Source organism: Canis aureus, chromosome 15 (assembly GCF_053574225.1).
Source record: "Canis aureus isolate CA01 chromosome 15, VMU_Caureus_v.1.0, whole genome shotgun sequence".
In the NCBI taxonomy this organism is placed as follows: Eukaryota; Metazoa; Chordata; class Mammalia; order Carnivora; family Canidae; genus Canis; species Canis aureus.
Window position 1 is genome coordinate 32,341,754 of NC_135625.1, and position 17,250 is coordinate 32,359,003.

Consider the following 17,250-nt stretch of genomic DNA (forward strand, 5'->3'; position numbering starts at 1 on the left):
GGTGCGGGTAAGGGAGAGCCAGAGTGAATGGGTATATGTGCCAGATAGAATGAGAGGCAAGCCTAGCCCAAGGACTGGAGAGAGGGACCCGAGCCTGGGGAGGGAGCAGCAGGTGAGTACCAATCCATACAACTCCAGCTCTGCCCCGGTTCCACTCCCACCCTCCCTCCCTGTACCCTCCATACCACCATTAGGTAAACCTGGGGAAGCATTTATTCTTAAGGCAATGCCTTGGAAGAAACAGGTACAGGTTTTTGTGGTCTGAAATCAACAGGGCCTCGGGTGCCCCAATTCCTGCCCCCTGTAGAATCTCCCAGCCACGGCCCAAGATAAGGGATGAGCTAAGAGTTCCAGAAAGATCTCAGCAGCTAAAGACTGTGATTAAACTTTAAAAGTTTGAGTATTTAGATTTTGTTTAAGTATTTTTAGGATGCCCTTTATAAACTATCCCAATAAAACGTCATGATCTAAAGCACAACGATTGACATAATAGAAGTTGGCAAATACGAATGAACTAACTCACTTAATTAAAGTGATTGAAAAAAAAATAAAGGGATTGGAATTAAAGGCTTTATTTTTTTAGGCAACATGGGGTTAAGTGTAATGTGAGGAGTTTGTGTTCAAGCAGACCCAGCTCTGTCTCCACTGGGGAACATCACTGCATCTCCCTGAGCTGTGGCATCTTCGGTTCTAAAGTGAGGATACTTTCACCACATCTTAATATAAGGAGACCTGTGAAGCCTGCCACAGCAGAGGTGCACTAAGTGTTCATTCTGTCCTCCTTACCTCTTTTTCCTCCAAGACTGTAGACTTGTTATCTTGGTACCCACACACTTACTGCCCTAGGAGCAGTACAGAAACGCAAAGAATAGTATGAACCTATTCAGCGCTATTCACCTTGACTGCTGTGGGTGGGGGGCTGACAAGGGAGATTGACATGTTATTATCTTAGAGAAATAAGATGAGTGCACAGTGGATGGCATCCATTGGACTCGGAGTCATCTATTTCCAAATTTTCCAACAAAGGACTAATTATATTCGATGCATGGTTCTCCCATCTACCCCCTCTTTCAAAAACAACAACAAAGCACAATTCTGAATCAGGTTATCAAAATCTGCCTTTACAACCTATTTTAAATGACTTCATGCATAGTCCTCAACATCTAGTGGATACTATTTTATACAGATGTGAAGACCTGCCTCTAACTGTGGAAACCAGACTCTGCCACATAGGGGGGTTAAAGCATGCAGGCTTCGGGCTCTTTGCACAAGGACATTTTGAAAATTTTAAGATGGTCCCATTAGGGAGGGCCAACCACAAGGCTTGGTATTTGCCTGTGTGGTCTGTGAGCAGGGGAGCAAAGGGGTGAGATTGCCATCAGGTCCCCACCCAGAGCCCCTTTGGACTGACTGCAGACACAGAAACACACATCGGGAGACCGCCAGGGGTGGGGACCTTCCAGTTTGCCCTGCCCCCATCGCCTGACAACTCAGCGCCATGCATCAGGCCAATGAATCCCATTCATGAAACTGTCAAGTGTTTTCCTCAATTCACCAAGAGACAAGAAACTATTCCCTCTGTGGTTCAACTGTGGTTTCGTCCCAGCTAACCCAAATCATTGTTCTCTGAGCACAAAGGAACTTGGAATTCTGTGCTGGGGCGGTGTCAGAATGGCTTCATTGTTGGGCAAGAATATATCCAGTGTGAGGAGAAAGAGGATCTATATGAATGCGTGGGGTGGGTGTGTTTCTGCCCCCATCTCTCCCTCCCTCATCCACCGTCTCTAAGTCAGCAGCCTGCAATATAGGAGACTCCTGTGACAGCCTCCAGTCCAGGGCATCCAGACTGTCTGTAAACAACCCAATCTCACAAGGGTCCCTTCCCCTTTTTCATATGCTCCCCCTCAGCACCCCACCACTGTGCCATGTTTGCTGACACTACAAGCATAGACACAGTCAGCAGCAGTGGGGCAGTTGCCATAGCTAGGCCATCAATTTAGAAAGCACATCAGGTTCAAATGTTCTTTAATGAGGCACAACTCTGTGGGGACCAGCTCCATATCACCGTGAGATTAATATGCATATTAGGATGTGTGAATAATCCTTCCATACTGTAATAACATTCCATAAGGCTCTAGGCATAAGGAAACATGTATTTCGGTACTGGATTGATGGAGAAAGTCAGGAGTAAAAATTCAGCTCACATATGGAGAAAATATTTAATTCATTGAGAAAGAGGCAAAACATCAAGGCTGTAAATGGTCCATTATGGGGTTCGAGAAGGCATCTGCAATATTGGAGCGCTGAATGCAGACCTCATCATAACTCCAGCACAAGAGAAGCCACTCTTCCAGACCAAGGTGGGAAGAAGGGGGAGGATTTACACCAGCAATGCATTTTGTCCCTAGATTATAAAATTCTAGGTTCATGGGGAAACGTTCAGCCTGCAGTCATGGTGGGTAAAAATGATTTGTTTCATACCACAAAAACTGGGGGAAAGCAGCAGGGCAAAGAAAAGGTTCACAAATCAACTCGTCCAGAAGCGAGAATCCAGGGACCTTCCTGCCCTGTACTAACGACAGCTCTGCTGAGATAAAAGCACATTTATGGATGAAACAAAGTCAGTTATTTGACCAAACAATGACTTTTGTTATAGTCATTCAGGAAAGAGCAAAACCCACTGCAAACAATCACCTGCCATTGACAGAGGCTGTATGGAGCCTGGGACAGTCGCTGCATCTGTCGCCCATGGTTCATGGACAGCAGGCAGATGCGGCCCCGTAGCTAAGACTGTACTGCAGGGCTCCAGCTTCAAATGCGTGATGACGAATGGATTAAGACAATAAAGTTTTATGAGTACACACCAAGGAATATATTTTTAATGGCTTCTGTGAAATGTGTTGGAATAGGGCCAGAGTAATAAAACAAATTCCGGCCAACACATCAGACATTTGGTTTGTGGAGAAAAGTCATAGAGGCAGAGAGTTCACCAGCGCAACCATCCTAGCTCATTTCACACCCACGGCTTTGAATGAAGTTTCATGTGAACCCAGCACGGTGCCAAATACTTGAGGTACAAAGATGAGAAGTGTCATTTGCCCATAGTTAACTACCCAAAAAAATCCCCCCACAAAACAAATGCAGAATGTATAGAGAGAGGCTTCAAGGGAGAGTGGGGTTGGGAATGGCTGCTATCAAAGTCAGAAAACCTCCCACCAGCAGCTAGGGGAGTCAAGTGACCAAACTATGGCCCTGAAGACAAAAATAAAAGTCTAGTTTCCTTTTCTTTCAGAAAGGGGGCTGGGCTTGGGGGCTCACTGGAAAGCTTTTATGATAAAAAGGGAAAAACCGAGCTGCTACCACACACCGAACATTCACTCTTTTTTGTCTTATGTGGAATCATGAGCAGGAGCTGCAGCAGCTATCTTGCAACCATGAGGAAAAAGCCAAGAGAATCACAGAAATAACCCAGACATCACCTAACTGCTAAAGCAACAGCAGCACCTGCCACTTCCTGATGTCTTATTCAATAGAAAAATTTACACCAATATGTTTAGACCACAGTGGTCGGTACAGCCAAATGCATTCTGAAGTGATACCTCTCCCAGGGAGTCTATCTGATGCTGTAATACCCCGAATCAAATGTTTACATCGGTCCCTCAATGAAGTCCAAATTCCCTTGCGTTTATTTAGGATCCGTGTGAGTCTGACTTCTCCCTTCCTTTCAGCCTCCTGCTTTCAACATGAGACCCTCAGCTCTCTGGAGGATGGCCCCTCACTCTTGCTCCAGCTCCAACACCAACTTTTCCTCTCTATAAACCCCTGTCTCCCTTGGAGTACCACACAACGATGCTTCCATCTGGCCTCCCCAACTCTGAGAGCTCTCTTGGGGCCAAGACAAAAACATGCGCTTACTCTTTCAGGTCTCCCGTGATAACCAGCATCCTGCTGGACACATCGAGGGAGAAAATAAGAGAATATCCAATGGGACTAGAGCTTACTTAGCGAGATCTGTGCCAACCCCCTCACTTGCTCAGATGGCTGAGATCCAAAGAGGTAAAGGGACTTGCTCAGGGCTACACACTGAAGTATTAATAGACCCAGAACTAGAACACCAGGCCCTTCCTACTCAATGAGCATATTTTCCACTATACCTCATTGTCTAAAAGAAAAGTGCCAATTAGAGGCACAAAAAGTAACAAAGCTGGTGATGACTATAATGGATGATTACGTCTTTTCAGAGGGCATGAAAAAGAGAGCTGAGTAGAGGCTGATGTGAAGGAGCTTCTTCAGTGTATAATTAACTGCTGGCTCCTTTGTATTGTTCCAATAATGAACTCAGCAACAATCTGCAGAACAACGTTGCCTGCAGGGCAAGGACAGCGGTGCCAGTCTCTTCAGAAGGCTGCTCATGGGTGGGGGGTCCCTGGCAGGCTCTGAGTCACCAGCTACATTGCTCACTCACACGCACGTACACTGATGCGACCTAACATATGATTTCTTGCTGCAGGCAGCTGTCAGTATGGACAAAGATGCTGTGCTGGCAGCCCCTGGGTTTCCCATGCGCCTGGCCCTTACAGCTGAGGAAGGGCACAGAGAGCCTGAAGAGTGCCTCGGTGCTTCTGCTCTTCCCAGCCAGCTGAGAAATGTGCTCTGAGCCCCTGCTCTGCGGAATGAAGCTCCAGAGACTCGGGAAGCCCGTGATCCACCTCATCCCCCACTCCGAATGATCTAACTGGAGGTCACTGGGGAGGGGGAGGTTGTGGATCCGCAGTCACCAAAGCTTAAATTTTTGAGACAGAAGGAGCCCTGGAGATGATCTAGTCCAGTCTCTTTATTTTAAAGATGAAAAGACTGGGGCCCAGAGGGGGAAAAGGACTGGCCTGTGGTCACACAGCAGCGGGGGGGGCGGGGGCAGGGGGGGCCGGCCCATCAGATGCTCTGTTCCTCTGCTGTTCCCTGCAAACACACGCTCTTGGCCACCCCTCCCAGCCCGGGTTCTTTGATGCCTGGAGTGCTGAGATATCTTCCAGAGCCCTTGGAGTGTGTCCTGCTTGCTGGAAAGAAAGATCAATTCCTGATAGGAGGTAGGTCCAGGCCATTTTTCCTCCTCTCCTATTAATCAAAAACTAGGCACAGGGGACCCACTTTCCTGAAACCCCACCTAAAAAGCAGTTTCACAGATGGTGAATGACAGATTTGGCAACACTGGGAACTCCTTTGTTCAGACAGAAGGGGGACAGACAGACTGATAGGCAGGTAGAACTACCCCAAATTATGCCATTATCGCAATATCCAATATGAGGTTTTAAAAACTTCTGAGTTAATAGAACTATCCAGAACATGGGAGCTAAAAGGGAAGAGAAATTAATATCTGTCCAAAATCAGATAACTAAATAGTGACACACCCCGTGACGCTACAGAGAGAAAACCCGGACAAGGATGACACACCAAATTAGCAAAAGGCCATGGAACACATATAACAGGCACATATAAATAGAAATGTTTAATTAAAATGCCAAACTGCCACGATCCATCTGGTGTTCCTGCCCTATCATCTTCTAATACCTATGCTGGGGCTCCTGAGGCCACACCTCAGGTCAGGGCTGGCTTCATGGGCATGTGGCCAGGGCAACTGTCCAGGGCCCCAGGCTCCAAGGTCACTGTCTCAAAATCCTTCATCATATCTTTAATTTCTGTTTTGCAATTGAAATGCATGGGAAAGTGGAATATGCCCAGGGAACTTAGAGCCTTGGCTCACACACTGGTCCCACCTTCCACCATCTCCCTGCCTCCCTGGGATGGGTTCTTAGCTGCCTCTGGGTCCCGGTGCCCAGATTGCACCCACCTACTACTGCTCCCTCTCCCCATCCTGCTGCCCTCTGCCCGGGGTGGCAACCAGGTCAGTTAGGCTGGGAGACAGGGATGGAAGGCCCTCATTCCGCCACCACTCCTTACTGCCAAAGGAGGCCCAGGCACCCTAGGAGCTCAGGGTTGTGTCTCAGGGCAGAGCATGGTGGCAACTGTCCTCCATCCTGGCCATGTACAATCTGGCAGGTGTAAGCCTCTCACCTACCACCAACCCACGACCAAACACTTCCCAGTATGGAAGTCGCAATCCCTTTGGGAACACCTGTCCTCAGTGAGTTGGGGCTTTGGGCCTGGGGGAAGAGGAGATTGGCTTCCATGACACTGTGATTGTGGTAGCTGGCAGGAAGGGAGCCTGGAAGTTGGTAGGCCACACTGCTACGTAACAGGGTTCCTGCCACTTGGGAGGATTTATACTGACATTGCAAGCATCCCATGCCCAGGGGAGTATGATATTAAATAGCAAATAAAAAAACAAAGTAATAGAAAGACGAGAGTCTTACATTTTAGCACTTTTAACAGAACTCTTTTCTAGTCTTTTTTTTAACAAGGACCTTGCATTTTCATTTTATACAGTAAAATTATATAGCTGGCCCTCAGATTTATCCCAAGCCACAGGACCTATCGAGTCCGTAAAGGAATTTAAGGGCCCAAAGGCTCAGTAGTGTAAGATACGAATCCTTGCTTGAATGTGCACTTTGGGTCTTGTTCTTTCTGACCTACACTGTACCCCACTGTGATTGCTAAGTTCCTATCTTGACCATTTTGCCTCACTCCATACCTGGAGTCTTCGTCCAGAACCCCCCTCCCTAAGGTTGGTTACCAAATCTTCCAAAGGCCATCTGCTCATCAGAACTTCCACCACTGCCTCCTGTAGGAACTCTCAGGTCTCCTGCTCTGGGCCAGTGGGGCTGCCAAGAAGAAGAAAGAGCCAGCATCTGTTAGGATCCTCTCAATGCCAAGTCTTCACCTCAGCTGCATCCTCTATTCCAATTCTGTCTGTTTGAAACAAAACTAGCCCAGCTGTGACACAAAAGGTGACAGGTTCTGTTTAATGAAGCAGTTTCTTTTGCCTGGTTTCTGTGTGTTAATTCGGGCGGGACGAGGAAGGAGTAACACTATCTCCACAGAGAGAAAACATTGTGAGTTGGAATCCCTTAAACTGCTAAAGAACAATTTGAAGACTTGGTGCTTTGTGAATGGGGTTACCCAAAGGACGGTGGTGAGTTTTTTCTACTGATCACAAAAGGCAAAGCAAAAGCAAATGAACTTCCCTTTTAGCCAACAGGGATGTAACATAAAGAGAAAGTTCCTAGAACCAGTAGTTATTGGGTAGAATAAGTTACTTGGAATGTGTAGAAATGGCCCGTGATTCCAGCAAACAGACTTAGGTTTGAATTTACTCACTTGAGCCGTGTGATCTTGGGCAACTTGGCTTCTTCGAGCGTCCACCTGTAAAATGGAGATAATAACACATCCCTCACCATTCTACTCGTGAAATTGTCCAGCACTCAGCATTCAATAATTTTGTCTTGTTTTAGTTGCAAACATCCTGGTGTAAGGCAATCTGGCAGCTCTGAGTCAGAATTCCAGAACTGCCACTCACTGAACTACTTTTAGAGCAAGAACACTGGGGCTAGGTTTTGGCATGTAAATTCAGGATGACGCTATCTAAAGCACAGGGCTGTTTTGAGTATTAAGTGAGAGAGTCTATGTGAAGCGTGCGAAATGCAGTCAGCACTCAACAAATGTTTTCTTCCTTCCAAACTAATACACACACACACACACTCACACACACACACACAGCTTTAGTCAATAATAAAAAGGGCAACGTTGACTGATCCTATTGCTTTGCTCTTGTTGTTATTGTTTTATTGCTAGGTATGTGAAAGCCAAACAGGAAACTCAAGGTTATTTTTATTTACTTGTACACAAGAGGGACTTTAAGGAAACAAACTCTCAACTTTTATAAGTCAAGGATTCGCTTTAACAACGGAGATGTAAACATCGCCCTCAATGATGTCCTTGGTCATTGTGGTTTCCCTGCCTTTGGAGCATAGCTCAATTGGGTCTTCAGTCTGAACCACAGCCTCCAGAACTCAAGTGGCAAGTGCCAACAGGCTGTGCCTGAACCCCAAAGCCAAACATCGCTTCCAAGTTGCTGCTACAGATCCTTCCCTTCAGTGTGACTACATCTCTCTCTTCCCTTTCTCTCAGGAGATCCAATGTTGATGCACTATATATATCTATTTTTTTAATAAAGGCTAATTTAAGCTTTAATTTGTACTTTAAAATAAATTCTCCTAGGACATGGACCGACTAGGGAATTATTACAAATAGCTCTTAGTGGTACACATTTAACGAACATTTAACTAAAGAAAGAAAACGCATGATTCCCTTTTTTTTTTCAACTGCTGAGTACCATAAATCCAATCAGTCATTTCTTTTTAACTACATTTGCCATAAAAGCACTTATTTTACGACTGCCGTGACATAAGCACTGCTGTTACCCCTTATGATTAATAAAGTAATTATCACCAGTTCTAATATTCTCAGCAAAAAGGCTGGGCTGGGCGCTAGATATTTCTGTTCCGCTAATAGGTTTTCTAAAGCAATGTGGCACACACAGAGGGCTGCATGCTGGGGCCTGCAGAACGCATTTTCTAATGTACATCGTAGAGATCGATGGACAAATTACGTCAGACTGGGTTAGTCATACTGAAAATACTGCTTGAGATGAAAAAGGAATGGAAGGATGCGGGCAGGGGTAATTTGCTTTTCATTGTTGATTTATGTTACAGAACTATTCTTGTAAGTCAATTACCAAAACGCAAAATGCTAGGGAAAGTATAAAAATTCTAGAAAAGCAGAGCCTCCTACAAAGAGAGATGCAGTAAACAGATAAGAATGACAACCCTCCTGAAATAAGCATTCCATGGAGTCAACTGGAAATCACATTTCTGACTCCTGCAAAGCGTCCTTGGGGCCATGCCAAATGCAGAATGGGGCCCTGGGCTCTGTGACGTCCTCTCTTCCAAAATACGTCTCCTTTGAGTGTATTTGAGGACACCTCAGGGGTGCAGGTCGTAGTGAGGGTGGGCCGGGAAGAGGATCACAGTGTTCCCAGGAGTCTCAAGGCTGGTTCCTCTAGGAGACTTCAGGATGCTGAGCTCAGTCACAGGGGAGCTAGCTGTGTGTCAGCCAAGGGCCCTTGTGGCTCCAACAAGAAAAATTAAAAACCACAGTAGTGGGCATTGCTGAAAAACACACCTTCTCTGTTTTCAGAGCTTGCCTTGGAAACATATTAGGGAGACTTGATTCTTGGGCCAGGATACAGATTTTCTTTTCTTTTATATATTTATTCATGAGAGACACAGGCAGAGGGAGAGGCAGGCTCCCCGTGGGGAACCTGACTTGGGACTCGATCCCAGGACTCTGGGATCACAACCTGAGCCGAATGCAGACGCTCAACCACTGAGCCACCGAGGTGCCCCCAGGTTACAGATTTTATCACCAGCCTTACAATAATTTACTTCACTGCCCTTCCATCATTCATTCATTCATGTATTCATTCAATGAGCACTTGGGTTTGGCCCCGGGGAGATAATGATTCTTGTTTAGGGAGCCCATAGTTTATTGTAGATACTAGTGTGGGCAGCAGGGTCAGACAAACCTGGATCCAGGTGTCACTACCTGTTAGCTAAGTGATTTCAGATGAGTTACTTGTCCAAGCTAGGCCTAAATTGGGGATAAGTGTACCTAGTCTATAGGGTTGCCATAAGGATTTTTTTTTTAAATTTTATTTATTATTTATGATAGTCACACAGAGAGAGAGAGAGAGAGAGAGAGGGGCAGAGACACAGGCAGAGGGAGAAGCAGGCTCCATGCACCGGGAGCCCGACGTGGGATTCGATCCCAGGTCTCCAGGATCATGCCCTGGGCCAAAGGCAGGCGCTAAACTGCTGCGCCACCCAGGGATCCCTGCCATAAGGATTAATGAGGTAATCCTGTTAAAGAGCTAAAGACATGTCTGGCTTATTATGACCACTTGCCAACTAGAAGCTACCACTCCTACTGAGAGAGTGCCATTCACTCAGGACTCTGCAAGCATGTACGTGGAACTGCTTCTCTGGTGTTGGGAATGAATTTGTATAGAGCCATCTGAGCTCTCTCCTTGGGGTCTCCCCAGGATCCAGAGTGCATATGTGGAAATAGTGTTCTCAAATCAGAGAAAATCAGCAACTGATGGAGATTGAATAAGGCATCTGATATTGATCATCCCAGAGCTCCATCAATCAAACTGCCCAACCCAGACAAACCTCATTCATTAGGAATACCCCCCTCCCTTTTTTTTTTTTTAGAACTCTGGATGTTTTTTCTTCCTCTCTCTTTCCTGGTCCTCCTCTTGTCCCCTCTCCCCTCCCATCTTCTCTTCCCTCCACTCTATCTCTCTCATTTGGCATACCCTTAGACCCTCCTGAACAATCCCTATCATCCCTCAGAGGCCAAATCCAAGTGAACGAAGAGTCATTCACTCAAAAGAAAAGTGAGTATGGTTCCTCCTCCCAGTTCCTCAGAGATACTCTCCAGCCCTTTGTTCTCCTGTCAGGAAGGCCTCATTTCCATTCTGAGAGCTGTTGGGAATAGAGGTGGATGTGAGAGCCCTGGCTTCTCTTCTCCAGGGCACAGGGACTAGAATGAGAAATCCCTCCTGCGTTGCTGCCACACCAGCCACCTTTACCTGCTGCTCTTCCTGGTGCTCAGGACACTCTGTCAGTGTTTTGGATTGTTTTGGATTGATTTATTCAACCATTGATTCATTTAGATCTGTCTAAACTTAGCACTGTCTGTCCACCTGTCTGGAGGGCGATTCCTGAGAAATCTAGAGGTTTATCCCCACAGATACTCACTGCCCCCAAACACACACACACACACACACCCCCCACACCACAGATACCAAGCATAGTCATTCATACACACCATACCCTACATCAACCACACACATCACACACACATACTATATACCACAAATATCACAAACACACACAGACACCCCACACCACCAAACATGTACACACATACACACCACATACACACATACCATACCACACACACACTTAGGAAAACCCTTCTCATTCTCCTTTAAGATTCAAGTTAGGGCAGCCCACTGGCTCAGTGGGTTAGCACTGCCTTCGGCTCAGGGCCTGATCCTGGGGTCGGTCCCTGGATCGAGTCCTGCCGGCAGCCCGGGTGGCTCAGCGGTTAGCGCTGACTTCGGCCCGGGGTGTGATCCTGGAGACCTGGGATCGAGTCCCACGTCGGGCTCCCTGCGTGGAGCCTGCTTCTCCCTCTGCCTGTGTCTCTGCCTCTCTCTCTCTCAGGCTGTGTCTCTCATGAATAAATAAATAAAATCTTTTTTAAAAAAACTGCTTTTTGACGTCTGGCGGCGAGGCGCGGAGGGTGCTCCGAAGGCCCCTCCGAAGGGCACTGGGCGAACAGCGGGCCAGTGAAGCTGCTCGGGAGGACACGTGATACCTGGGACACCACCGAAGTGAGATGGCCCCAAAGGGACAAAAGGGGGTAGGGAGGGGCTTTCTTGTCACTAAGATTAACAAAACCCCAAGATGCACGTGAATAGCATAATACACAGCAACGGATTGCAACGTCGTTCCTCTGCCTCTGGGGCGAGCTTGATGCCATCCTGCCTGATGGAGCCTGCTTCTCCCTCTGCCTGTGTCTCTGCCTCTCTCTCTCTCTCTCTCCCCCAGTGTCTCTCATGAATAAATAAATAAAATCTTAAAAAAAAAAAAAAAGATTCAAGTTAAATAATTACCACCTCTCTGAAGACCTCCCTGTTGCCCCTGTTGCAATGAGTCTCTTCCTCATCTTTGCTCACACAGTACATTCTTTGTATCTACATTTGCTGCATCTCAATGGAGTTATGCTTTCTGGTTTGTAAGCTCTGTGAGGCCTGAGACTGTCTTCTTCATGTTTGTATTACTTGTAGGCCTTACACCAAGGCCTGCGTAGCTCTATGCTCAGTAAACACTTGTCAGATTAGAAGCTAAAGACAATGTACCCCAAAGAATTGTGAGCACAGCCCCACTTCAGTAAATGATGCCAATTTTAGATATGGGAGCATATGAGTTTGCTAGGGCTGCCATAACAAAGTACCATAAACTTGGTGGCTTAAACAACAGAAACTTCTTTGCTCATAATTCGGGAGGCTGGGTATCTGTGATCAAAGCACCCACTGGGCTGGTTTCTCCCAAGAGCTCCCTCTGTGGCTTGTAGATGGCCATCTTCTCCCTGTGCCTTCATATGATTTGTCTTCTGTATTTGTCTGTGTCATAATTTCCTCTTCCTATAAGTACACCAGTCTACCCATGCTAATGACTTCATTTTAATTTAATTACCTCTTTAAAAACAGTATCTCCAAATACAGTCACATTTTGAGGCACTGGCTATTAGGACTTCAACATATGTATAGGGAGGGTGGGGTTGGCTGGCACAATTCCATCTACAGCAGGAGGTAAATTAGTAGCACCTACAACCCCCCAGGATGTACTTCAAGGCACAGCCAAGTGCTACTACCCACAAGCTATCCCATGGCTGTGGCCTCTTCTTAATCTCCACAGAAGACTTCCTGTCCCTTGAGAAAGGTTCTCATCTGACCTTAATACCTTAAGAACATTGTTCAACCTCCCAAGCAATTTTTATCTCATGGAGAGTATAAACACTGTGGTAAATGTGTAGATGATTGTGGCTGGTCATGCTTAGCCTTATTTCTTGCTCCATTTTTACTCCCTCCTCCTGTCTTTTTGTCTTCATTTGCTCACATTCGAATTTATGTTCATTGGATATTTCTATATTTTTATAAACTACCTATAATCCTTTCTGAACAAAGAAGACTGTAAATTGTGCTGGTCTACTTGCTGCCAGCTGGCACCACCGCCTCTCCCTTCTAAGAATGGCAACCATGTTCCCCAAGATCTTCTTCTCTAGATAATTCTGGGTTAGTTTTCCAATGAGAGGAACCGTCATGAGCTTGAGGAGCTATCATCTTCAGAAACAGTTATGGCCACATGTGTGGAGATGAGAGATTCCCCGCAGGCTCCTGGTAAGTTCTTCACCACTGCAGACTAAGACATTTGGTGGGAGCTTCTGGGAGAGTCTCAAGAATGCCAGGCAACCTTTTGAGAGCTGGCTGCTTCAGAACTCCAAGCTGAGATCCTCAGTGCCAACCTCTTTGACTTTTGAGGACAATTCTCCCAAATGCTTGGTGCAGCTGCTCTGATCTCTAGACCCCTAAATCTTCCAATTTATGAGGAAGATCCCAACTCAATTTTAAACCCTTTATCTTCAGCACATATAGAGTGATAGAGTGGTTTCTATTTTTCTAACCAACTCCTTTCCAATACATACATAAATAATAGATACAAGCTATCCTATACTTGTGCATTGCTGGTAGAAATGCAAAATGGTGAAGCCACTGTGGAAAAACAGTTTGTCAGTTCCTCAAAAAGTTAAATACAGAATTACTATATGTTCCCAGAAATTCTACTTCTGGATATATATACCCAGAAGAATTGAAAACAGAGACTCAAAAAACACTGGACACCAGTGTTCACCGTAGCAGTATCCACAATAGCCAAATGGTGGAAACAACTCAAATGTCCATCGACAGATGAATGAATAAACAAAATGTTGTCTAAATCTACAATGGAAAATTATGTAGTCATAAAAAGGGAAATAGTTCTGATATGTGCTATGACACAGATAAGCTTTTAAAACACTATGCTAAGTGAAATAAGCCAAACAAAAAAGAACAAATACTATATGATTCCACTTACATCAAATATCTAGAATAGCCAAATTTATAGAGATAAGAAGTAGATTAAGGTTTATCAGAGGCTAGAGAGAGGACAAAATGAGGTGTTTTTGCTTAATGGGTACAAAGTTTCTATTTGAGATGATTTAAAAGTTTTGCAAAGAAATCTTGGTAATGATTGCACATCCCTGTGAATGTACTTAATGCCACTGAAATGTACACATAAAAGTGGTTAAAATGGCAAGTCTTATTTCATGTATATTTCACCATGATAATATATATGTACATTTTTTTAAAGCCATCCTGGGGGCAGCAGACTTCCAGACCTGGCCTGTGTTTAACCAACCCATTTTATCACAGGTGACCAACATATAGACTGAGGACACATACTATGTATGGATTACCAAGTATGTGTCTCTAGAGAAGAAGAGAGAATCCAATTTTATCCAGCTTTGCAGAAAAGGCCAACTAGACTACATTAATTTGGATTCTTCCATTCTAGGCAAAAAACCCAAGCAATGCCCAGTCCAAGCCTTCCTCGCCTGACTGACCCACAAACTCTTCTCCAGCTAGTAGCATCCACCTATTCCTAACCACCATCAATCCCTAGTTCACTATGACTGGCTTCCTAAGATATCAGAGAACTATAACCTTTCAAGTCGCTGAGGTTATAGAACTGAAACCCTTTTCATTACTAAAATTCAGGCTTCCTTATAGCCATTCACCTTTTTCTTCAACAACTATGCTCTCATTTCTAAACCACTGGCCTGGACGTGAAGGGACCCCCAGAGTTTATTAATGAACAATGTTTGTGGGGGGCAAGCAGGAGTATGCCTATTTGCCTCAGCCCACACAATCCATCATTCTAATTAAGGTAAAGTTACTCTCCTTCCAAAAGTACTCAGGATCCCATTGTTCAGGATCCTGGCCCAATACTGCTTGGCTTCAACTTTACAGAGCCTCCGCACAGGCAGTGAGGGCATGAAATCATAACCCTTTAAGGGTGTGTTCTCCAGGTGTATAAGTGAATGCTACCCTTCTGTTTTGGTTTCAATACAGATTACCATATGTGTTTGCTTCTTTTAAGGATAAATATACCCTAACCTGTGTTTTAGGTGATTATAAAGCTGATGGCCAAATCCTATTTGCATTTAGGGCAGTGTGAAAACCACTCTGGGCAGCAGGGTTCCTGGCTTTCTTGACTTTCTAGTAACCTGTTTTGTGAACTTGAAAATGTTATTTCTCTAAGCCTGAGTTTTACTATGTTAAAAGGGTATGGTGGGGGGTGGGATTAACTGGTGAATTGGGTTTTTTTCCAGTTCTAGGAGCTTTTTCTTTGGTCAAAGCAAATACCAGATTGCCCTGCTGTGTAAGCCCCTCTGTTGGCTCAAAAAGCACTCTCAAGGCAACAAGCACAGAGAAGGCCCCACCGTGGAGACCCTGTGAACAGAAGCCCCAGGCATGGGGAAGTCAGATGACCTCGCCTGAGTCCCTGGGTTGAGGATTGGGTTTGCCACAGCTCCTCTCAAGAAACCACAATACCTTTCTGTCTAATCACCTGGTTGGCCCACCTTGAATATTTTTAGTTTTAAGAGCACATAGCCTGCTTTCATTACATAATGTCATCATGGGACATCTCCCTATTTTGTATACAGAATTCATGATTTACAAAAGAGCCTAATTACAAGATCTTCCATTGAGGCATATGCTGGTGGAAGCACCACCTCGTGGCATACTTGCATAACAAGTAGATATGCAGAGTCAGAGGAGTCTTTGAGTCCCAGACCTCAGCATGGAGCTTCCTTCTCCTCTTGTCCTCCCCCTGACAGTGAGCACTCTGGCCCAGGCAGCTTCTCTGCTCAGTTACCTTCCAAAATTCAATGGTTCAAAATCCTACTTTTCAAACTCAGTTTTCTCCTGTAAGAAGACACATGATCTATTTTTGCTTCTCTCTAAGGCCCATCCTTGGCCTGTATAGAGGTGAAGTAATTTGTGTTCCCTCTCAGCTGCCTGGCGCCTAGTCCTGACCCAATTAAAATAGATGGCGTTTGGGGCTGAGCCCTCCATGGCCATGCAAGGCCCTGAATTTCTATCCACTCTGCCCATTCCAGCCTGTTTACACCCTGCAAAAGAAAGAGAGCATTGTACAGTGAAGCTGCCCCTGCGTACACATCTTTGGGGTTGTAATCTTAGAGACCTGTCCTGTGAGCTATCATGAGGCTCACACTTGAGCATGTGCTGCTCAGTCGGGATGGAACCCTGGGCTAGAGTTATAAACTCAGAGACTCCACCACTACAATGTGTAAACCAGGCTGGCCACTCTGGATCTCAATGTCCTCATCTGTAAGGCAAAAGATAAGACTGAGCCATCTTCATAGCCCCTGCTTAGGTAAGCATAGCTCTGACTGCTGAGACAGACCCAAAGTATGTAGCAATGTTTGAACATTGTCTCCCACCCAAAAGCTAAAGCTGGGTATAATGGCTCTGCTCCATGATGACTCAGGGAGTCAGGTACTTGGTACTTGTTTAACTGCTCTGCCATTCCTAGAGATTTGCCCTCATCCCTTGGAATGGGGAAAAAGAAAGTGGAGGCCACACTCCTTCTCTTTAAGGAGGTTACTCATGACTGAGAACTTGGACACATAGCCACAACTGGCCATCAGGATGGCTGGAAGAACATGGTGCCAGCTAGAAATTCCATCACCTAGGAAGAAAGGGAGAATGAAATTGGGACCACCTAGGAATGTTGTTCACACACCCTCCCAGTTATATCATTTTGAGTCTGAGAAATCACCTGGGAGGGTGAGCAGGTGATATCAGAATCTCTGCAGAGGCAGACAGCACAGGGGTCTTCAGGAATAGTAACCTCATTGCCACATTGTGTGTTCAAAGTAATTAAAAGTTCAAAAGAGAATGTGAATAATCCTATTTAATTCAGCATACATGTATGCAGCTTCTGCTACCTACCCTGCATGCTGCCTTTACAAGGTCACAATGAAGTTTACTAGTTCATTTTAACAAATATTTATTGACAATTACTATGTACCAAGCACTAGAAATATAAAAATGAATATGACCTATCCATCCTGCCCTCAAGCTCTTGCAGGCTAGTAGGGAAATAAAACCTCCATATAATGGGATAAGTGCTTCCATGTAGGTGAAATCTGCAGCTACGCTCTCTAATTGGGGAGAGAAAACTAAAAATCTGAGACAACTTCTGAATAACAGCAGCCGGAAACAGCCAGGTGCTAAAATACGTGTTAAAGACAACCATAGTCTGTGAGTGTCGATCAGGAAGGAAGGAGACTGCTGTAGGGTGGGAATAAAAAAAAAAGACTTTATTCAAGGGGGTGAGCCTTAAGAGGTAAGCAAAAATGGAGAGGGAGAAGGTGATAAGTCCTCATAAAGATTTTGTGTCTGATTTTTAAGTGGAGGCATCAAACAGACTATTGTGTCAAACAGTGTTGGAGAAAAAAAGACAGACCTTCTTGAGTTTTAACCTTTGGTACAGAAAGGCAGGTGAACCTCTTTAAATCTCTTTTTCATGGTCC

General features: G+C 45.3%; 1 protein-coding gene and 2 long non-coding RNA genes across 13 annotated transcripts in view; 2 read left to right on the forward strand and 1 right to left on the reverse strand.

Moving 5' to 3' along the window:
• Positions 1-17,250, reverse strand: part of LOC144284463 (uncharacterized) — a 208,203-nt gene that overhangs the window by 142,355 nt on the left and 48,598 nt on the right. For 8 of the 11 annotated variants that reach the window (XR_013352871.1, XR_013352870.1, XR_013352869.1 and 5 more), the window contains exons 5-6: positions 7,276-7,320; positions 6,692-6,779 (exon numbers count right to left, since the gene is read on the reverse strand). Coding sequence is in view for 4 of the 11 variants with exons in the window: in XM_077849002.1 (XP_077705128.1) it covers positions 6,692-6,779; positions 7,276-7,320 (133 nt within the window). In the remaining 7 variants the exon portion in view is untranslated. Of the gene's footprint in view, positions 1-4,919; positions 5,058-5,098; positions 6,780-7,275; positions 7,321-17,250 lie in introns of those variants that run through there. The other 3 variants (XR_013352873.1, XR_013352874.1, XM_077849000.1) reach the window with 2 other exon arrangements.
• Positions 1,720-4,819, forward strand: LOC144283992 (uncharacterized). Its single transcript, XR_013352473.1, has 3 exons — positions 1,720-2,360; positions 3,924-4,056; positions 4,511-4,819. It is a non-coding gene; the product is annotated as an uncharacterized LOC144283992 (long non-coding RNA).
• Positions 4,922-8,125, forward strand: LOC144284465 (uncharacterized). Its single transcript, XR_013352877.1, has 3 exons — positions 4,922-5,087; positions 6,746-7,090; positions 7,750-8,125. It is a non-coding gene; the product is annotated as an uncharacterized LOC144284465 (long non-coding RNA).